Source organism: Nelusetta ayraudi, unplaced genomic scaffold (genome assembly GCF_046127955.1).
Source record: "Nelusetta ayraudi isolate G7.1 ecotype Tasmania unplaced genomic scaffold, CSIRO-AGI_Nayr_v1 ptg000084l, whole genome shotgun sequence".
NCBI lineage: Eukaryota > Metazoa > Chordata > Actinopteri > Tetraodontiformes > Monacanthidae > Nelusetta > Nelusetta ayraudi.
In genome coordinates this window covers 7847271-7865755 of record NW_027466134.1, presented here as the reverse complement: position 1 = coordinate 7865755, position 18485 = coordinate 7847271, and the positions used below count along the sequence as shown (strand labels likewise).

At 47.8% G+C, this 18485-nt stretch overlaps 2 protein-coding genes across 2 annotated transcripts; both read left to right on the top strand.

The window, feature by feature from the left end:
- Positions 1 to 3416: 3416 nt before the first annotated feature.
- Positions 3417 to 5333, top strand: LOC142900705 (uncharacterized). The gene is made up of 2 exons (XM_076045155.1): positions 3417 to 4180; positions 4276 to 5333. The coding sequence occupies exons 1-2, from the start codon at positions 3997 to 3999 to the stop codon at positions 4491 to 4493; spliced, it is 402 nt and encodes a 133-aa protein (XP_075901270.1). The 5' UTR covers positions 3417 to 3996; the 3' UTR covers positions 4494 to 5333.
- Positions 5334 to 7468: 2135 nt separating this feature from the next.
- sap130a (Sin3A-associated protein a) lies at positions 7469 to 18166 on the top strand. The gene is made up of 21 exons (XM_076045157.1): positions 7469 to 7590; positions 8263 to 8402; positions 8496 to 8767; positions 8980 to 9144; positions 9936 to 10062; positions 10142 to 10257; positions 10332 to 10456; positions 11833 to 11980; positions 12088 to 12178; positions 12271 to 12372; positions 12512 to 12653; positions 12932 to 13050; positions 13406 to 13690; positions 13782 to 13953; positions 14570 to 14668; positions 14760 to 15124; positions 15506 to 15751; positions 15879 to 16004; positions 16106 to 16209; positions 16503 to 16616; positions 17216 to 18166. The coding sequence occupies exons 2-21, from the start codon at positions 8279 to 8281 to the stop codon at positions 17372 to 17374; spliced, it is 3201 nt and encodes a 1066-aa protein (XP_075901272.1). The 5' UTR covers positions 7469 to 7590; positions 8263 to 8278; the 3' UTR covers positions 17375 to 18166.
- The last annotated feature ends 319 nt before the right edge of the window (positions 18167 to 18485 follow it).

The following is an 18485-nucleotide window of genomic DNA, read 5'->3' as shown; positions in this document are numbered from 1 at the left end:
TCCAAAGCTTAGTCAAGTATCAGCGCGCTTTGATTTGACTTATTTAACTGACCTACATTAACGGCAGCGTTTTAATTCAGAGGAGCTGCATGACGTCAAGCTCACAGGGGAGCTGGATTCCATGACTGCAGTGCTTAAATCTTGCACATTGCAACTGAAAATTCCACCCACGGCCTGCAGTGGGTTTCTCAGTGTTGAGTCGCTGATGTTCTCACACGTGTATCTGCCCTCTGTTCACCCCTGGATCAGCTTGTTCCAGTTGTGTGACTCAAGCTGCAACACTGTTTGCCGCACTTCATCTCGCCAGCCACATTTTCAGCACAGTTAGTCTCTGCCCAGTAATATTCCAGGCAGATTGTCGTGCTATTATATCAGGCAAACTCCCACTTATCCTTCCGTACAGCAGCTGAACAGCTCTCGTCTCCAGTGAAGCTGGAGCAACGAACAGAATTGGGTTGAAAGCATTTTTGACCATCTTTAGCATTGCATAACTAATGTTCCTTTTTCGTGACTAAAATTGGAAGCTGACGATTGGAGATTAGCCTAAAAACCACAGAGGACGATATGGAGATTGCAAGCTAAACTGCTTGCAAGTGAGATTAGCGTAGATGCTATGATATCTGCTGCTTGAGAGCAGGCTTCTGATGAGCGTGCAATATTCAGTTTATCAGGACACCAGGATTATTTTTTTGTACAGCAACTGCAGCATCATGAAAATTTGACATCACAGCGCCATCTATTTGTTGTTTTCCTGCTGGTTGCTCAGTAACTGCACATTTATGTAATTGTGTGTGCAATCAAGTCAAAGAAATGCAGAAAATGTCCACTGGCTGCTATATTGTGCACTGACTTCATTGCTTGACATTGTCCACCAATGGTCCAGTTGTTTATGTCTGTAGAGGTTCAGTGCTGCTGCACTGTGCGGGTGTTGAGAACCAGCAGGGAGCCAGTTTTTTTTATTTTTTTTTTACTGGCATCGGGAAACTATGACACCGAATGGTGAAATGATATTGCATGCGACATCTTTGTATCACACTGGGCAGTGACACTTCCTGTATCAGCCCTCCCACCGATCAGAAGCTTTTGGCTGCTCAGTTCAGTGAGTCATGAAAAAAAGATTATCATCATTAACATCACGTTTGTCCAAGCGACGCCAAGCTGTTGGCTTTTCTGATTGGATCTCCCCACTCCAAATGTTAAATCCACATACCCATGGTGTCCCAGGTCATCCTGCTCTTTGTATGCTCACATATTTGAGGTCTCATAAAAGTGAAACTCCACAAACCCATCCAGCAATACACCATCTGAAAGTGTTTCTCTCCTTCTTCACGTGATTGGATGAGACCTACCGCTGACATCAGAGGATTGAAGACACATGGGGCTGTAAGTCGGCGTCTCGGGGGGGATCCAACAGTAAACAGCGTAATGGGCACTCAGTGGTGGAGCACATTAGGACGGGAGCATCATCATCAATCATGTCAGACATCGCTCTTACTTTCAGCCGTCGGCTCGGCCGAGTGTGATAACGCAACCTGTATCTTGCGCGACAGATGTAAGTACATGGAGGACGAAGAAAAAAGATTTGAGCCTCGATAATCGTGTTGCCAGAAGGCCATGAAGGCCTTAGCCTTAGCACGGCAGAGCTGCAGGGGCCGAGGAGACGGAAGAAGAAGAAGAAGAAGAGGAAGAAGAGGAAGAAGAGGAAGAAGAAGTGGATGCTGACAAGGTCTTAGTCCTGATTATGTAACGGTGATTACCTCCAGGCAGCCCTGCGTGGGCAGAAAAACATTCTGTTTCCATTTCAGAACAAACAATGTGGCAACCTTGACGAAGCGGAGGCGACGGCACCGCCGGGGTGCAGGGAGAACATGGGCGAGAGAGTGAGAGAGTGGGAAAACAGCGAGAGCGGGGCGGCCTTCGGCTCGTGTCCAGGATAATTAAGCGCTGATGATGACTCTTAAGCTTCATTAGCTAGGGATTCAGTCTTCCACGCAGGAACTTCATCAGCGCCACTGATACCCGACCTGCTCTTTAAAACGCACACCTGCCTTGTTCCACTGACATCCGCTCAATAAGTTGCCACGGTAACAGATGATGGACGTGCCGGCCGGCGAGCAGCGAGCCAGAGAGCCAGCTGTGGAACTGAACATTAAAAAAAAAAAAGAATTCAATTCTATTTATAATTTATATTTATATTGCCTGCCCCCTCATGGTGGTGTCCGGCATTACAAGGCAACGACTGAGCGTCAAATTGTAGCAGTAGAAAATTGAGCTTAATGTTCTTATCAGAAAAAAGAAAAAAAAGTAATGATTAACGTGATCGAACAGTTACAAATGTGAAATATGAGACGCTTTAGAAAGATTTCAGTCACCGGCCAGATGAGGGCGCTCAACCTGTCAGCTTCAGAGCAGGATAAAGAAAGGGTTAGGCGATACTACCAGAAAACAACATATGCGTTTTATTTATGTATCTGTCTTTGGTCATGTGCATGTACAGGATGTTCTGGAGCACAGCGGCTTCTATTGATCGGATGGGTTCATTTATAGGCTGATACAGAGGCCTTTTATGGATCAGCTCTCTTCAAAACTTGTCCTGAGGGCAGCCACGATATTTTTCCTGAAATAGATCCAAACACTGCAAACCCTCCCGTCCATTCTTCAAGTAGGTTTTGCTTTGATTTAAGCATTTCCCCTCCTTCTTCAGCAAAATACCTGAAGGTATGATGTTAGTGATAGAGGGCACTGTGCAATGCATATTTTCATAATATATACATGCACAATACAGGGAGAGCAGCGCCCTCAAAAAAAGTAAACTAGACAACATAATCAGTGAAAAGGACTCAATGACAGTGTGACAAAGACTCTACGTTGCTGCTGACTGTCAAGCTTATTTATCTGTTTCATATGAAGTAGTAAAGTAAAGTCTCTCAGCTGAATCTGCCTCTTTTCTGCGTCACTGTTCACAGACACCACACACTTAAGTTGTGAAGCTTCAGTGTTATTCCCCTCCGACGCTTCACAGAAAAAACAGCGTTATTAAATAGTGAGTCTGCTGATATGAATGGCGTTTGGTGTTTTGGCCTACGAATAACAACACGTACTATATCACCTCCACGGCCATCAAAGCGCCTTAGGTGACCGTGAAGGTGATGACGTGCACGTTTTAATCCCTTGCTCTTCCCCAAAGCTGATGCGTAGAAACTCTCTCACTGTCAGGTTCAACCAGCTGCTAATTCCGAGCACATGGCCGGATCAGGCACAAGATGTTCACACTGCGTCTCGCAGGGCTTTAATTATCACATTTCCACCAGCGGCGGTGGCGTGGTGGTGATCCGTTTGAGCTGCAGAATGAAATATCCAGAGAGAGACACACATCTTTAGTTTAGGATTTTTTTTTTGCAGTTACATTTTGTGCTGACGACAGATTTAAACTGTTTTAGAAACACTACATTTTTTCCTCCAGGATGCAAAATAAGAATCTAAAAATAGAATCTGGGATTTTTTTTTCTTCTTCTGCTGACAGTGTGTCGAAAGGCCCAGAGGTGGATCTTTTCTCTCCAGTCTCTCTTCTTTTCAGCCTGCCTCTGTTTTATCTGCTCCCCATCAGAACTTTGTCACCCGTGAGCTAAATGAGCCCGCCTGGGCCCCCGAGGGCCCTGTGTGAAACAGACCTCATGACTCTGCTGTTGTAATGCAGCACACTGAGAGGCGACTGTTTCCAGATACCGTTATGTTCTGAGGCTGTGCTCTATAAAAAAAAAAAAAAAAGGTCCCGAACGCCAGTCCGACCGAGCAGTTCACGCGCTAACAAACAAGGAGGTGTTTCATTTCAAAGGCAGGAAGCTCATTGGGCGCCAGGATCTGACCGCCGAGGCTCCGACCACCGAGGCTCCATCTCCCCCCAGTTGAGGGCGGCCGGTTGGGCTGTACAAGGGTTGCAAGGTGCTGCTACTGCCGCCCGGACTGTGGAACCGCTTTCAAGAACCTTCCACCACTATGAGCAGGTACAACAGCGAGCTGAGCCAGAGGGAGCAGGAGAAGCTGAAAATGCGACGGGACAGCGACACCAAGGCGAGCGAGCTGGTCAAGATGGAGAAGATGCTGGAGCACACCAGGGGCCTCCTGGAGAAGAAGAAGGAGTCGGCAGTGGCGGACAGCCAGAGCTACCAGGACAACATGGGTAGGTATAGATCACACACACACACAAACACACACACACACACACACTGCTCTAACACTCACTGTTTGGTGTGGCCGTGCTCTGCTCCGCGGCAGTGGAGGACCTGGAGGAGAAGGTGCGCTCAAGCCGGCGCATCAGGAGGAACTCCCTCCATCACACGCAGATGCTGGAGAGCCAGATGAAGACGGTGAAGGGCGAGCTGGTGGGCACGCTGGACCACCTGCAGGAGCTGCGCAACGTCCTGCGCCGCTCGCAGCAGAAAGCCGAGGAGCGCAAGGCCGCCATGGAGAAGCTGGCGGCGGGAATGCGGTAGACGACGACGGAGCTTCTGACCAGGCTTGGCCTCCTTTATCCTCACTCTGGTCTGAAGACTCGAGCTCTGGTTCCTCCTTGCGTTCTCCTCCATCTCTGTCTGGAAGCCCAAGATACTCAATGGAACTCTTATTTATCTCACATTTTGATTGCATGTTGAAATTATTATCTTCTTTTTTTTGGAAGAAAAAAAAAAAATTTGTTCCCATAAACAGTCTGGGGTCATTAAAAGAAATGGGCCTGGTAGGGAAGTCTTACAGTCTGTTACATTTAAAGAAACAATTTTCATATTTCTAATGCTTTTTTTCTGACCTTTTGAAATGTTGAATATTTCCACCTCTGTCGTCCTGAATTAATGAATTTTTTTTTTTAAAGCAGTAATGATTCTAAATGTCTTCTGTGCAGGTCGTTAGATAACGAGCACAAGGAAACAATCTGTGTTTCTGATCGGATTTCGAAGGCTGTGACCCTGCCTGTATATGATTATACCTTCATAACTTGTGTTTGTATTTTGAACAATAATATTAAAACCTCTTGTGTCTGCAGAGAACATGTGCAATAAACTGCAAAAAGCTCTTCTGGTTGTGCGATCTTTGTAGGACTGTTGTTGAAGAGGAAAACGCATTTTTTCATTCGTTGGTGTTTGTTTGGCACTGTGACTTATGGGAACACTGACACCACCACCATGTCTTGGAGATGATCACAGTTTAGCATGGCTGGTTTCACACTGCGTCACATGCTTGGAAACTAAGGCCTGACAGCGAGATAAATATAAAAATCTGCAAGACTTTCCACCAAGTCATTCCTTGTTTGATAATCAAGTAAAGAACTCTTTGCAGTGGACGGAGTCTGTTTATTTGCGTGTGTGTCTTCGTATTGAATTTGTTGCACAATGTCCCATAACTCATATTGCGATGGTCTGCTGAGCTTTGTGGGTATTTTGTTTGTTTGTTTTTTAAAACAACTCTTTTATTTGGTCACAGCGGAAACCCATAATTCATCAGCTGACTAACTGGGAGTTAATCATTTTTTTGTGACCATTTGGCAGAAGAGAACAAACTGATCATGCAGAGATAAAATCCCTACAAAAATTCAGCGTCATGACGTCCTGAGGGTTTTGATAGCATCTTAACTACCTTCAGTCTCAACGGTCCCATTTGAGCCACATTCCCTTTGCCAGTGTGCTCCATCTATGCTGTCTTTCAACTTCCAAAAGTTGTCTTCTTCTCACCCTGTTCCATTTTTCTTTTTAGAACGTGAGTGCTAAACATATTGTAGCATATACAATGCAATCAGAAGATTTTTTTTGTTTTTTAAAGGGATTGTTCTAGGAAGACTAACAGGAGGGAATATTTAGACCGATCAGATGCAGACTGAACGAAACTCGGATACCAGAATGCATTTGAAGAGTTGTTTTATGTACAACATATACATAATCGGCCGATCAAGAAAAAATAATGTTTGTGTGCACATAATTTGTCATCATCATCATCATCATCATCATCATCGATTTAGTGATTTAGTGAACAATATTCCAAACTCTTTTTGGTTACGTTCACGCTGCAAAAATTCTATTTATATATATTGTCGCAGTTTCTGGAGATCGTCTTGAGTTGCGCTCACAATAAGCAACGCTTCGCTTCTGGGAACATGCGACAGTGGACGTTAAAATCTAGAACCCAACAAAGAAGTAGCTGCACTTGGAGTTCTAAAACATCTGAAGTTGGAATTTCACGGAAAATTAATAAAAGTTACCGTGCTCCGAGCTCCGAATGAGTCCTCGCACACACCGACCGTGTCAACCAAAACACGCACCTGCTGGAGCGATGACTATTGCCCTGACCGCTTGCAGCTGCACTCATTATCGCCGCTCCATACGCGTTACGTGTGCTGCGTCTTACGTCATACTTCAAATAAAAAAAACGTAAATAAACATAAAAAAAAATAAAACTAAACCGTGGTTACAACATACTGTAGTTGTGGAAGACCACCCTTTGTGATGCCACAAAGGGCACAGATACCTCTCCAGGATGGTGACAACAGCAGAAGGCTGGTCTTGGCTCCTCTCTCTTTTTTTTTTTTAAAACACCACTTCGTTTTTGCAGTTTTAAACTCATGTGGAAGGTTATTCACAGTAAGCAGGGAGGAGCAGGCTTTATTAAAACAAAAGAAATTTGAAAAGTAGTTGCTCAGAAGTTCAAACATCACACAATAACGGCTACAGCTTTAAACTGGAAGTGAGGTGAGTTTGGAAAAGAGAAAAGGTCACGTTGACGAGCCACTCTTTAAAATGCTTTGTCCATTTTAGCCACAAGAGGGCCCAAATACTCTTCAACAAACACGCTGCCTTTTGGGGAAGGCTTACTGCCACCCGGTGTTCAACTGGCGGTATTGCAGAGGTCTCGGGTTGAGTTTTTTTTTTCTTTTTCCTAAAGCAATTGAGCCAATCGCTTTGCTAAGCGGGAATCCGTACAAGCGATGGTCACATGGCATACGGAGGGAATTCAGCAGGGTGTAGACACCAAACAAAAACAGCGCCCCTTTAACAAACCTTTTTATTCTAGAAGCATAGGGCTGGACCACATGTATGACGATACACAACGTTTTGCATTCCATTGAACATACATATACATTGAACATTGGCTGCTTCGTCAAAAAGACGAAACTGAATGTAAACACACCGCGTTGAAAAAATGGACATACTACTGCTTCTCAGTTGGAAACAAAACGTCGAAACGTCCTTCCTTGTCTAACTTGTTTACGTCGACGGTTTCTAGCAGGCGGGCAGTTCGCGGCTTCCTTTTTCGGCCGTTTCCGTTGATCACGTGACTGTGCTGTTGCGGGTCGACGAGGGTCCACCCCTTTTCCTTCCCCTCCCGACCCTTTTGCTTTGTCTCGCGCCATTGGTTAAACCTTTGCCCAAGCTGTGATTGGTCGGAGACCCGGAAACCTCCTCTCTGATTGGTGAATGGAAACGGGGGGATGTAGCTTTTCGCCGAGCGTTCTTCCGGTTTACAGATATTGGAAAAAAAAAGAAAAGACGGATGGAAAAAATTGTAATCCACCAAACGACCATTGCCTCGTAACTTCACTTTACGGTAAACATTTCTGCACACGTCGAAGCGTGTTTCTGTGTTTCACTCATTTAGTTTACGTCGCTGTGCCGGCTGGAAAGTTGAGCATTTTAGCCTACAAAAGCAGGCGGCATCAGGGTTTACCCGGACTAGCGTTAGCCTGCCGCTAAGTTAGCCACGGTAGCTAGCCAACACGGCAGCGTTTTAGTTCTCAAAATGCGCTCGACCGTAAAAATATCACACCGATTACATACCGCATGCACCGGTTCCTCGTAGGCAGCGGGGAAATTGCGGTTGTATGCTAATTTACGCAATATTAAAGAATCACCGACACAGTTGTCGAGCAGTTTTGTCATGTTGTTGCCCCATCAAGTCAACGCTCCGGTTCACTCTTGGTTTCGCCCCCCTCCCTGTAGTGGATAATGTTTACGGATCTTATCTGCTCCATGTGATTGTATTGCTCTTGGTTCCGTTAAATCGATGGCCGAAATTAATCTCTCCACACAACCTGTTAGTGTCCCTGCATTGCTCGCTAAGGGTTAAATTCGGACGTGTGGCTTTTATTGTCGCAGCCCGTTGTTGCAGGTTTGAGATGCGGAAAGCGTTCATCCCCCCTGACTTAGGACGTGCAAGATCTCCGCACCGTGTGTATGAATGAACGATGGTAGTAATGCACGGCCCTTGATAACGTTTCAGGTCACAAGTTGCTAACATGAGCTCCCAGCAATTTTCCCGACACGGAATGCCCGCCTCCAGCGGAGGGACACCTCAGATCTCTCCCGCTACCGTCACAGCTGCTAACCTCGTTCCTGTCAATCAGCCGTCCAGCGCACAAGGTAAACGTCTTACTGCGGGATATTTGATTTCACGATTGGAAACCGGGGTTCGTCCGTGAACGCTTCGCCTTTTTGTTTCCACCCCCCATCCAGATGGTGGAGAAACCGACGGCAGCCGCGATGCTGAACACGGCCAGCAGGATCACCCGCCGGCCGGAGGAGGCGGAGGGGGACCGGCGGCGTTCAGAGATGACAAGCAGGAGACCATGGTGGTCAGACCCTACCCACAGGTGCAGGCGCTTGGGCAACCACAAGCCGCCCCCCAAGCCATCCCGATCCAGCCCGGCCCTCCGGTGACCGTGGCCGCCCCCCCTGTCCACCTCGCGCAGGGTCAGCCCGCTGTCCTCACCGAGGGACAGATGAAGGTGATTATTTGACTTCTGCTGTTGTTCAAATGGCTCAAAAACAATGTGTTGGTAATTAAACAGAGGTTAGTGCAGAATGCAACAAGTTTGGACATTTTCTGTCTTCCTTTGACGGGAGTTTGTTTTATGTATTTATTCCTGCAGTGTTTTCTTTAACCAACCCTACAATAGAGCTAAATGTGTTCAACATTACATTTTTTTTTCTTCTGCAGGCTGTCCTGAAGTCTCCGATGCCGAGCCGTCTCATTGCCCCAGCGCCAGCTTCCAACCAGGGCCACATCCCCATCCCCCCTAAAGTCCCTGGTCACATCACTGTCACCATTGAGAGCAACACTACAACTCCATCTATTCCCGTGGCAACAATCAGTGGCCAGCAAGTAAGTGCTGCAGAACAGTCGCTCAGTTCATGGCGTTTTTTTCTCTCTCGCTCTCGCTCTCTCTCCTACTACTGTTACTGCTAGGGTTGTCACAACACCAGAATTTCAGTGGTCGATACCAATACCCGTGAATTTCCACAAGTCTTGATACTAATTCGATACCATGATTAAAAAAATAAAAAAAGAACCCATGTTCTTTTTAATTGGAAACAGTTTCAAACATTACAGTGCTTCTACATCTTTTTGCACAGAATTTAAATTGCAATACCAACTGCCAAAGGGTAACTATGCATTCAAAAAAGAACAGCAGTGGCCTCAAAGAATATTGTTCTTCTTATAAATATGGAAATAAATAACAAAACAACAGTGGTGTGGAGCCTGATCTCACTTAACTAAAACCTCTAGTATCCCAGCTTCAGCCATAACAGCGTCTGAGTTTTGGTTGCGTTCATGTGTGACTTTCCTCCTGCTTCTCCTGGTCTGGATCACACTGACACTGTTAAGGAAACAAAACCTTTAGTTTAAATAGCGTAAAGTAAGGGACTGTCAGACAGTTTCTCATAGTGTCACCTTACGTACAATGACGCAGGCAGACCGTATTGTTACATTACGTTAAACCTTTATTACCATGAGGGAGCGACTGGGAGACAGAGTAGAAGCCTGGTATTGAAGCCACTATCCAGTATTTCTTTTGTGTCGGTATCGACCCGGTATTGGAAGTATCGGTTCTTGTGACAACCCTAATTACTCATACTGCTAAAGTTGCCTGCGCTGCTCTGCCTGTGTCTCAGGGTCACTCCAGCAACTTGCACCACCTGATGCCAGCAAACATTCAGATCATCAGGGGCAGCGCTCCTGCGCTGCAGATCGGAGCTCCCACTGTACCTCCGCAGACCTTCACCTCCCATTTACCTCGAGGTATGTACGCAGGATTGATGTCAGACCAGCTGGTGGACGGCTGCAGCTCAGCTAAATCTGTCTCTGTTGTGTCTTGCAGGCGCTGCAGCAGCGGCGGTGATGTCCAGCGCTAAGACCGTCCTCCGGCCGGCCACCGGAGCAGGCGCAGGGCCCGGTCAGGCCACCGTGCAGCACATCATCCACCAGACTATCCAGGTGCCTGCTGCGTAAATGTCAAAAATGTTGAGAATGTAAATGGAGCAGGTCTATAACAACCTCTCGCTCCACAGTCCCGCCCAGCTGTTACAACATCTACAGCCGTGCTGCCGACTGTAGTCGCTCCCATTTCGGCCACAAGAACCCATTCTCCGGTGATCAACCCCGCTGCGACCCACTCTGCAGAGGCGGCTCATGGGTAAGAAGGGTTTTTTTGTTTCTGTTTTTCGAAAGCAACATAGACTGTAGCAGCATCCAGCTGAGCAGACTTTGTGAAAGACAGTTTTCACCCTGAACATGTTGTCTAAGCAATTGTTGTCCCGATCACATTTTTTTTGGTACCGCTCTGATCCTGATTTTTATTATTATTTTTTTTTATGATGCGTGATTGCCGATCCCGATTTTTTTCCCCGATCCAATCTTTTTTCTTACCTTGAATAAACTGAATCTACTGGATTCAGACTTATGTCTTGGATTGTTTGCTTAAGTGAACAATCCGTGCTTTGCTTTTCCTCACCGTACTGTTTATTTTACAAATTGAAAAACACGGTGAGCAAACTATGTAAAACATGTAAATGAAATAAGAAGTAATGATGTAATATTGTGCTTATAAATTAAGTACAATCATTTTCAAAGTGCAATCAGAACTTGTTGATGACTTTACTTTTTGCTCAGTAAAAACATCGTAGACCTTGTGTAGTTGGAGTGTGGTCGCACAACCAAGGCTTAACATGAAAAAGGTGATGTTATCCATCATCTTTTTCATGTTATGCGCATTATTGCAAAATATTACATGGACTCGCTGTTTCTCAAGCCTCCACTCCTGCAGCATGTGACTGATTGCCTGAAGCACATCCTCTGTCATGTGTGCACTGCTGAATTCGGTAGCTACTAACTGCTACTACTGCTTAACTAGCGAGCAGCGTCCACTGCTTCAAACCAGCAGTTCATTCGGTAGCAGCGCTGTATTCCTTCTATTCTGCTTCCTGTTTCTTGAGATGCAGAATTAAATGAGTTGTGTTATGGGAAGCTCTGTGGCCGCCACCACGTGAAACCATTAGCCTACAGACTTTGCATTTTGCTGCGGGTCTGCATTCGTCTTCCAACTCGTAGAATCGCCACACGGCTGAAATAAGCTGCGTTTCCATTCCAGTTTTTCACAAAAGAAAAGCGATATTTAAAAAATTTCGACAAAGTACAATTGCGATTTGCAGGTGTTTTCATTGAATGATGTCAAGCACACAAGCCGTAATTCTCGCAAAATCTCCCGCTTAGTCCCGAGCTCAGGGTCACGGGGGTCTGCAGGAGCCTATCCCAGGACAAGTCGCCAGTTCATCGCAGGGCCACATACACCTTTTAAGCTGAAGAAATACAACAACCTTTTCAGGATATTCTAGTTTTCTGGGTAGTACCTGTAGTTCAAGATTGGATCGGGAAGTTTGAACGCAGATCTAATAAAAATATGCTAAACCGTCATGCGATCCGATCATTTGGATGGGACGGGGACATCCCGACTGTTTGCACTTGTCAAACCTCTCGGACGCGGACTCCATGCTGTAAACGTTTTCCTTCCAGTCGTCCTGGCCTGACCATCCACTCGCCCTCGGCCACCGTCGGCATCCAGCGCTCCCAGGCGTCCCGAGACACGGCCACCCGCATCACGCTGCCGTCTCACCCGGCCATCGGCGCTCAGAAGCCGCAGCCTCCTCACACCATGACGCAGGTGACTGCCTCTCGGTGGCGTCGAGCCTCAAGAATTCACAGCCGCTCAGTGAAACGAATGTGTAATTGAGATTTTGTTTCTCCCTGTCGTCAATTCGCCTCCCACAGAAGCCCATTTTCAGCCCCGTCACGCCGGTGGCTGCGGCAACCGTGGCGCCCATTGTTGCCACCAACACCGTGCCGTCGACGACAACAATAGGTGACCACGTCGTTCGCAACGCGCACGCACGCAGACGAAGCAGAGTGAATTTCCTCACGGCTTTGTTCAACCTGTGTTGTCTTTGTGCCCAGGTTCTGCACACTCTCAGATGACCAGCAACACTATTGTCACCATGACGATGGCGTCACACTCCTCTCACGCCACAGCCGTCACCACCTCTGCCATCCCCGTCGGTGAGCGTTGCTGCGTCCCGTCCTGCATCTGACGCTGCTGTGCGGTTTCCTCAGCGGGACATTGTTGGCTGCGTGTCAGATTTGATTCTTGTTCTTCTGATTTTTTTTTCTAATCCAAACTTTCCCCCCCCCCGTGCAGCCAAAGTGGTCCCTCAGCCCATCACCCACTCCTCCTCACGCGTGCAGCCCGACTACCCCGGAGAGAGAGCCAACCTCATCCCCATCCCCGGCCACCGCTCGTCCCCCAACCCGGCCACCATGGAGGCCCGGAGCGACAACAGGTGAGCGCACGCTGGCGGTGGCAAATCCTTGTCTGGCTCCTCAAGCTGACGCGTCGTTGCTTTTGTTTAGTTTGGCTCTGTCAACGTCTAGAGTTTTTGTCACATTTAAATGGATTTTATTTCTTTATGTGTTTTGCTGTAACAGGGTTAGATAGCAACAAGGAAACAGCTGGAGTTGTTTTTTTTTTTTTTCTCTTGATTTTCATTTTAGAAGTTTTGCTCCTCAGAGGTTCAGTTGGGAACTAAAGACAATGACAAGAGTCTCGTTTCCTTTGCAGGCCCTCTGTACCAGTGCAGTTCCAGTACTTCCTGCCGGCCTCCTACTCCTCCTCATACCCTCTGACACACACTTACACACCCATCAGCAGCACCGTGTCCACCATCCGTCAGTACCCTGGTGAGCACGACCACATCTCAGTCTCAGGAGGAAAAGAACAGCAGTTGAAAGTGAACAGGATGAGACTGAGTTTCTCCTTTTCTCTCTCTCTCTCTCTCTTCTGTCTTCTCTCTCCCTCTCTCTTCTTTCTCTCGCTCTCCCCCTCTCTCTCTCTTCTCTCTTTCTCTCTCTTCTCTTTCTCTCTCTTCTCTCTCCTCTTCTCTCTCTTTTTCTCTCTTTCTCTGTCTCTTCTCTCTCTGAGCTGTGTGTTGTGTGAGGAATGTAAATAAGAGAGGCAATTAAATGCTATCTTTCAAAATCAAAAATCTTTTTTTTTCTCTCTCTCTCTCCGTCTATCGCTCCCTCCCTTCACCAGTGACCCCTCAAGCTCCCAGTTCAGCACTGCCCACCCAGGCTGGAGTGGGCGTGGCCACCACCGTCCACCTGAACCACATGCAGCTGATGGCGGTGGACCGGATCGGGCTGCCCTCGGCGCAGATCAGCACCCAGGGCATCCAGCCGGCGTCCATCTCCGCTCAGGGCATCCAGCAGGCGCCCATCGGCGTGCAGTCGCTCCACACGTCGTCTCCGGCGCAGGGCATCCAGCCGGCGCCCATCGTCACTCAGCAGCAGCAGCAGGGCCAGGCTGAAGCAAAACCCGGTAACTCCACAACCAAACGGCGTCGGTGAGTTTTTCCCACTGAGCCGCCCGCTGGCTGCTAAGCCCCTCTGTGCCCCTTCCTGTGGCCCAGGTGTCGTTTTGGCCGAGGGCTTTGTCGCCAGCCCCATCACCAGCACATTCGGCACCACGCAGCCGGTGGCCACCATGGTGCAGGCGCACGCCCAGGGAGGAGTGGGAGGAACTCCCACCCTGGTCTCCTCCCCGAGACCAAGCATCCTGCGCAAGAAGCCTGCTAACGAAGGGTGAGTCCACCTGACCTCTGACCTCTGAAACTTTTAGGAAGTAAAACTACATTTGTCTCTCTTCCATCTTTTTCTCGTTTCTATTTAAATATTTAAAGTATATTAAAAAGAAAAAGCACCATTTTTCTGGACTGGACTGTTCTGTTGCAAATATGGATGTAACGACTACCGGTAAAACGATACACCGTGGTAAAAAGGTCTGGCGGTTAGTATTACCGTTTCAAATTTTCATGATCATTAAAATCAAGTTCCGCTGCTAAAGGTATAAACTTGTCGTAGCTCCGGATGCCGGTGTTATGTTGAAATCTGTTGCTGTATGCTTAACTCCAAACGGAAAACAATGTTCCGTGTTAAAAAAAAAAGTCCTTTCTTGTTCTTTTCATTGTGTTTTCAGAATAAAACTTGGTTAAATGATTTCAGTGTGTGTATAAGTACTTTTTAAATTTTTTTTTTTAACATTGAATACATTTCAACAATACCCTGATAATAATGATAATCGTGATAATTTTGGTCACAGTAATCGTGATGTGAAATCTTCTTACCGCTACGTCTTTAGTTGTAAACAAAGAAAAAAATTCATTGTTTTTATTATTATTATTTTTAATTTGTGCTCCAGTTGTGTTCGTAAGAACCTGATCCCCGCTCAGCCCAGTGAACCTGGTGGTGGGAGGATGGACAGTGGGGTGAGAGGGGCGGGGTCTCCTCGACCTGCAGGGTGAGCACAGCCCTTCCGTGCACAGCTTCTACGCATCTCCGCCTTTAGGTTTGAGATTGCAACTTGACTCCTCCTCTTCCTCCTCCTCCAGTGTGAAACCCAAGGCTGAGTTGCACATGGCGGTGGGCCCTCCCGTCATGGCGGCGGTGGAGGCGCTGCCCTCCCAGGGCGGCGAGCAGCAGCAGCAGGTGTCGTCCAACCCGCAGCACCTGGCCCAGGCCATCCCCACCATGCTGGCCACGCCGGGGCCCGTGCCCCCCTCCCAGCCCTCCACCGTGCTCTCGGCCCTCCCCGCCGCCATGGCGGTCACCCCCCCGGTCCCGGCCTCCATGGCCAACACGGTGGCCTCCCCCACGCAGCCGGCGGCCAGCAGCACGGCCGCCTGCGCCGCCAGCTCCGCCTGCCCCGACGTCAAGATCAAGCAGGAGGCGGAGAGCATGGACACGTCGCAGCCGGGTGAGGAGCTTGTCACTCTCAGACCCTGGCGGAGCAACCTCCAACCAGATAAGATCTAATAAAATATCCAGAAAACCGCATGTTGCTAATGAGAAGCCTGGGATTTAGCTTCCTGCTAGAAATGATGCTTTTTTTTTTTTTTTAAAGCTGACTATTGCTAGAAAACCATTGGGAAAGTGAATTTAAAATTCATCAAGGAACTTGAATCAATCAGAAAAAAAAAGATTCATTTCTGTCCATAGCAACAACATAACCAAAACAAGAAGAAAACACACTGCAACATTTAACGTGTCGACCGTCTCATCATCATCATCGGAGGAGGAGTTGCAAAGCGGTGCAACGGCTCAGCGTTGTGCATTGACACTCCTTGTTCACTTCCAGACGCCAACCCCGGCTTGTCGTCAGGCCAGGCCGTCGCCGCTCAGGCCTCCGCCCTCGGCGCCCCGGCCCCGGGGGATCTCATCCCCGGCGCCTCCCCCAGGAAGAAGCCCCGCAAGCAGCAGCACGTCATCTCCACGGAGGAGAGCGAGATGGTGGAGACCAACAGCACGGACGAGGAGAAGGCGCCCGGCCGGCCCGTCAGCGTGCGCTCGGAGCGCCGCGAGTCTCCGCCCAGGGAATACGTGGGTGCGTGTCGCTCCGCCGCCCCGGCCGCCCTCGCCGTCGCCTCCGTCGTTAACTTCTCCCCCTTCTTCCTTCCTTCATCCCTCCCTCCCTCTCTTCCTTCCTTCCTTCCTTCACGCCTGTCCCGCAGACGAGGAAGGAGTGCGCTACGTCCCCGTCAGGCCGCGCCCGCCCGTCACGCTCCTGCGCCACTACCGCAACCCCTGGAAAGCCGCCTACCACCACTTCCAGCGGTACAGCGACATCAGGGTCAAAGGTGAGCTGCTCCACCCTCGTCGCAGGGTGAATTTCAGAATGAATTTCATTGTCGTCGCTTCGAGTTCAGAGAGAGTGAACGGTTTGTCTCCGCCCACACAGAGGAGAAGAAGGGCTCGCTGCAGGACATGGCCAATCAGAGAGGAGTGGCCTGCAGAGCGCAGGGGTGGAAAATCCACCTGTGTGCCGCACAGCTGCGGCAGCTGGTCAGTCCCACAACTTTTCTTTTCTCTACTTTTTAATTTATTTCGAATATGCAAAAATTTGAAAATAAGATAAGAAAGAAAGAACCTTTAAAGAAGAAGAAAAAAAATAATAAAACACAGAAAATAAAATGAGTCAACAAGTCACAGGAGGTGTCTCCTTGTTTTGGTGGTCAGTTTTAAGTTTGTTCCCATCACCTTGAAAAGAAATATTGGCAGTCAATGGATTATCGTGCCACAAGTGTGCGTTGGTCTCAGTGAGCTCTGATTGATTTTGCCGTATTTCCCTCCTGCAGTCGAGCCTGGAGCACGACGTGTACAGCCGCCTCTCCAACCTCCAGGAGGGTCTGATTCCTAAGAAGAGAGCCGGAGCCGACGACGACCTTCACCGCATCAACGAGCTCATCCAGGTAGCAAGCAGAGCTTCTTTCAAAATCTCTGCCTTACGATAAATGATCAACCACTGTCCACAACCGCGATGCTCAATTTAGCTCCAGATGAAAAAAAAAATGAAGAATAATCTCCATCCAAAATGTTGTTGGGGGTGTTTAAAGAAAAATTCCTTTTTTTGTTTTTGTGTAGAATGTGGATTGTTTGTGAAGCGAGTGTTCTAAATTGGTCATTGGCCTTTCTTATTCTTCAGAAAAGCCAGTTTATTTCAATTCATTTATCCAAAATATTTTGCTAACATCCAAAATAATCTCCATCTCCATCACACAATGGCCCAGCAGGGGCTGAACTAAACTAGAGCAAAGCTTAATACCAGTGACATCCTTTTGATTTCACGACCAACAAGGTGGAGGATTTGTGCTTTGAAAAGTCTCTACTGTGAAGCACCAAAAACTGTGACCCAGTCGGTCGAAGGAAAGGAATTTCCTCGTCTATTATTCACGTTTTATGTGTTTTTTTTGTTTTGTTTTAAGAGCAGAATGTGTAAATTATTCAGCACATTTGATTTTCTCTGCGCTGCCCCCCCCACCCTGACGCTGTTTTTTTCCTTTGTCCTCAGGGCAACATGCAGCGCTGCAAGCTGGTGATGGACCAGGTGACGGAGGCCAGGGACACCATGATGAAGGTCCTGGACCACAAGGACAAAGTGCTGAAGCTGCTCAACAAGAACGGCGCCGTCAAGAAGTCGTCCAAGCTGAAGCGCAAGGAGCGAGCGTGAGGCGCGGGAGCGAGCGGCTCCACAACCTGGTGCTAAGAAGATTGGCCCCGCATACAATCAGTGGCAGCCTCGCTCTCTCCTGCTCTCTCTCTCTCGGTCGGCCCCCTGGGCGACCGAGCGGCCGGGCGGAGGGAAGGGGGGGGGGCCTCGGACGGGACGCTGCGAGGCGGCCCGGCGGAAATAGGTTCTCACCCCAGATCCAGCGCACAAAGTGATCGTGGTACTTTTACTGGTTGCATTCGAGCAGCTGGCTGGACGGCGGCCGTATCACCAACCAACCAACCAACCTCCCCTCCCCCACCTTCTTTATTATTATTATTATTTTTTGACCTGGCCATTTTTTTTTTTTTTTTGTACTAACTTAAGTTCTGACTGATGTTGCCCAGACTGCGCTTGAACGGAGTTGTGCATCTTTTTGCCGGGTTTTGGCGCCACCTGCAGGTCAATGCGTGCTGAGATGGAGGCGTCTCAGCGACGAGGACCAACCCAACCCAACCCAACCCAACCGGCCAGAGACGTTGACGCGAAACCCCGCAGCGAGCTGTGTGTACATAGACGAATCTCAACTGTGCTCTTCTCATTGATCTGTGCCTTCATTCTGTTGGTGTCTGTGAAAAGAACAGGGTCGGAGGAACGCTGGCGCATTGAAAAAAAAGAAGAAGAAAAAACTATGGACAAATATCCTGCCCCCTGGTTATTGTTTCTTTTTATGTTTTCTTTCTAATATAGGTTAACCAAGAGTGTAGTTGTATTCCAGATAATATGAATGACTTACCAGGTTTGACATGAATACTGAAAAAAAAAAAACATTAGGAAGAACTTGCTGTGGTGCAAAAAAGTATGAGTTAATAATATACCAGAAACAATAAATGATTTGTCATCGTCCACAACCATGATGCTCAATTTAGCTCCAGATGAAAATTGAAGAATAATCTCAATCCAAAAATTTTGTTGTGGTGTTTCAAGAGAAATACCTTCTTTTGTTTTGTTTAGAATGTGGATTGTTTTTGAAGCGAGTGTCTTTGTGTGATTGTACTGCTGGACTAAATTCATGTAAATCAATGTAAATGTGTTTTTTTTTTTTTCCATTGACTCCGTTCTTTTCTGGTTT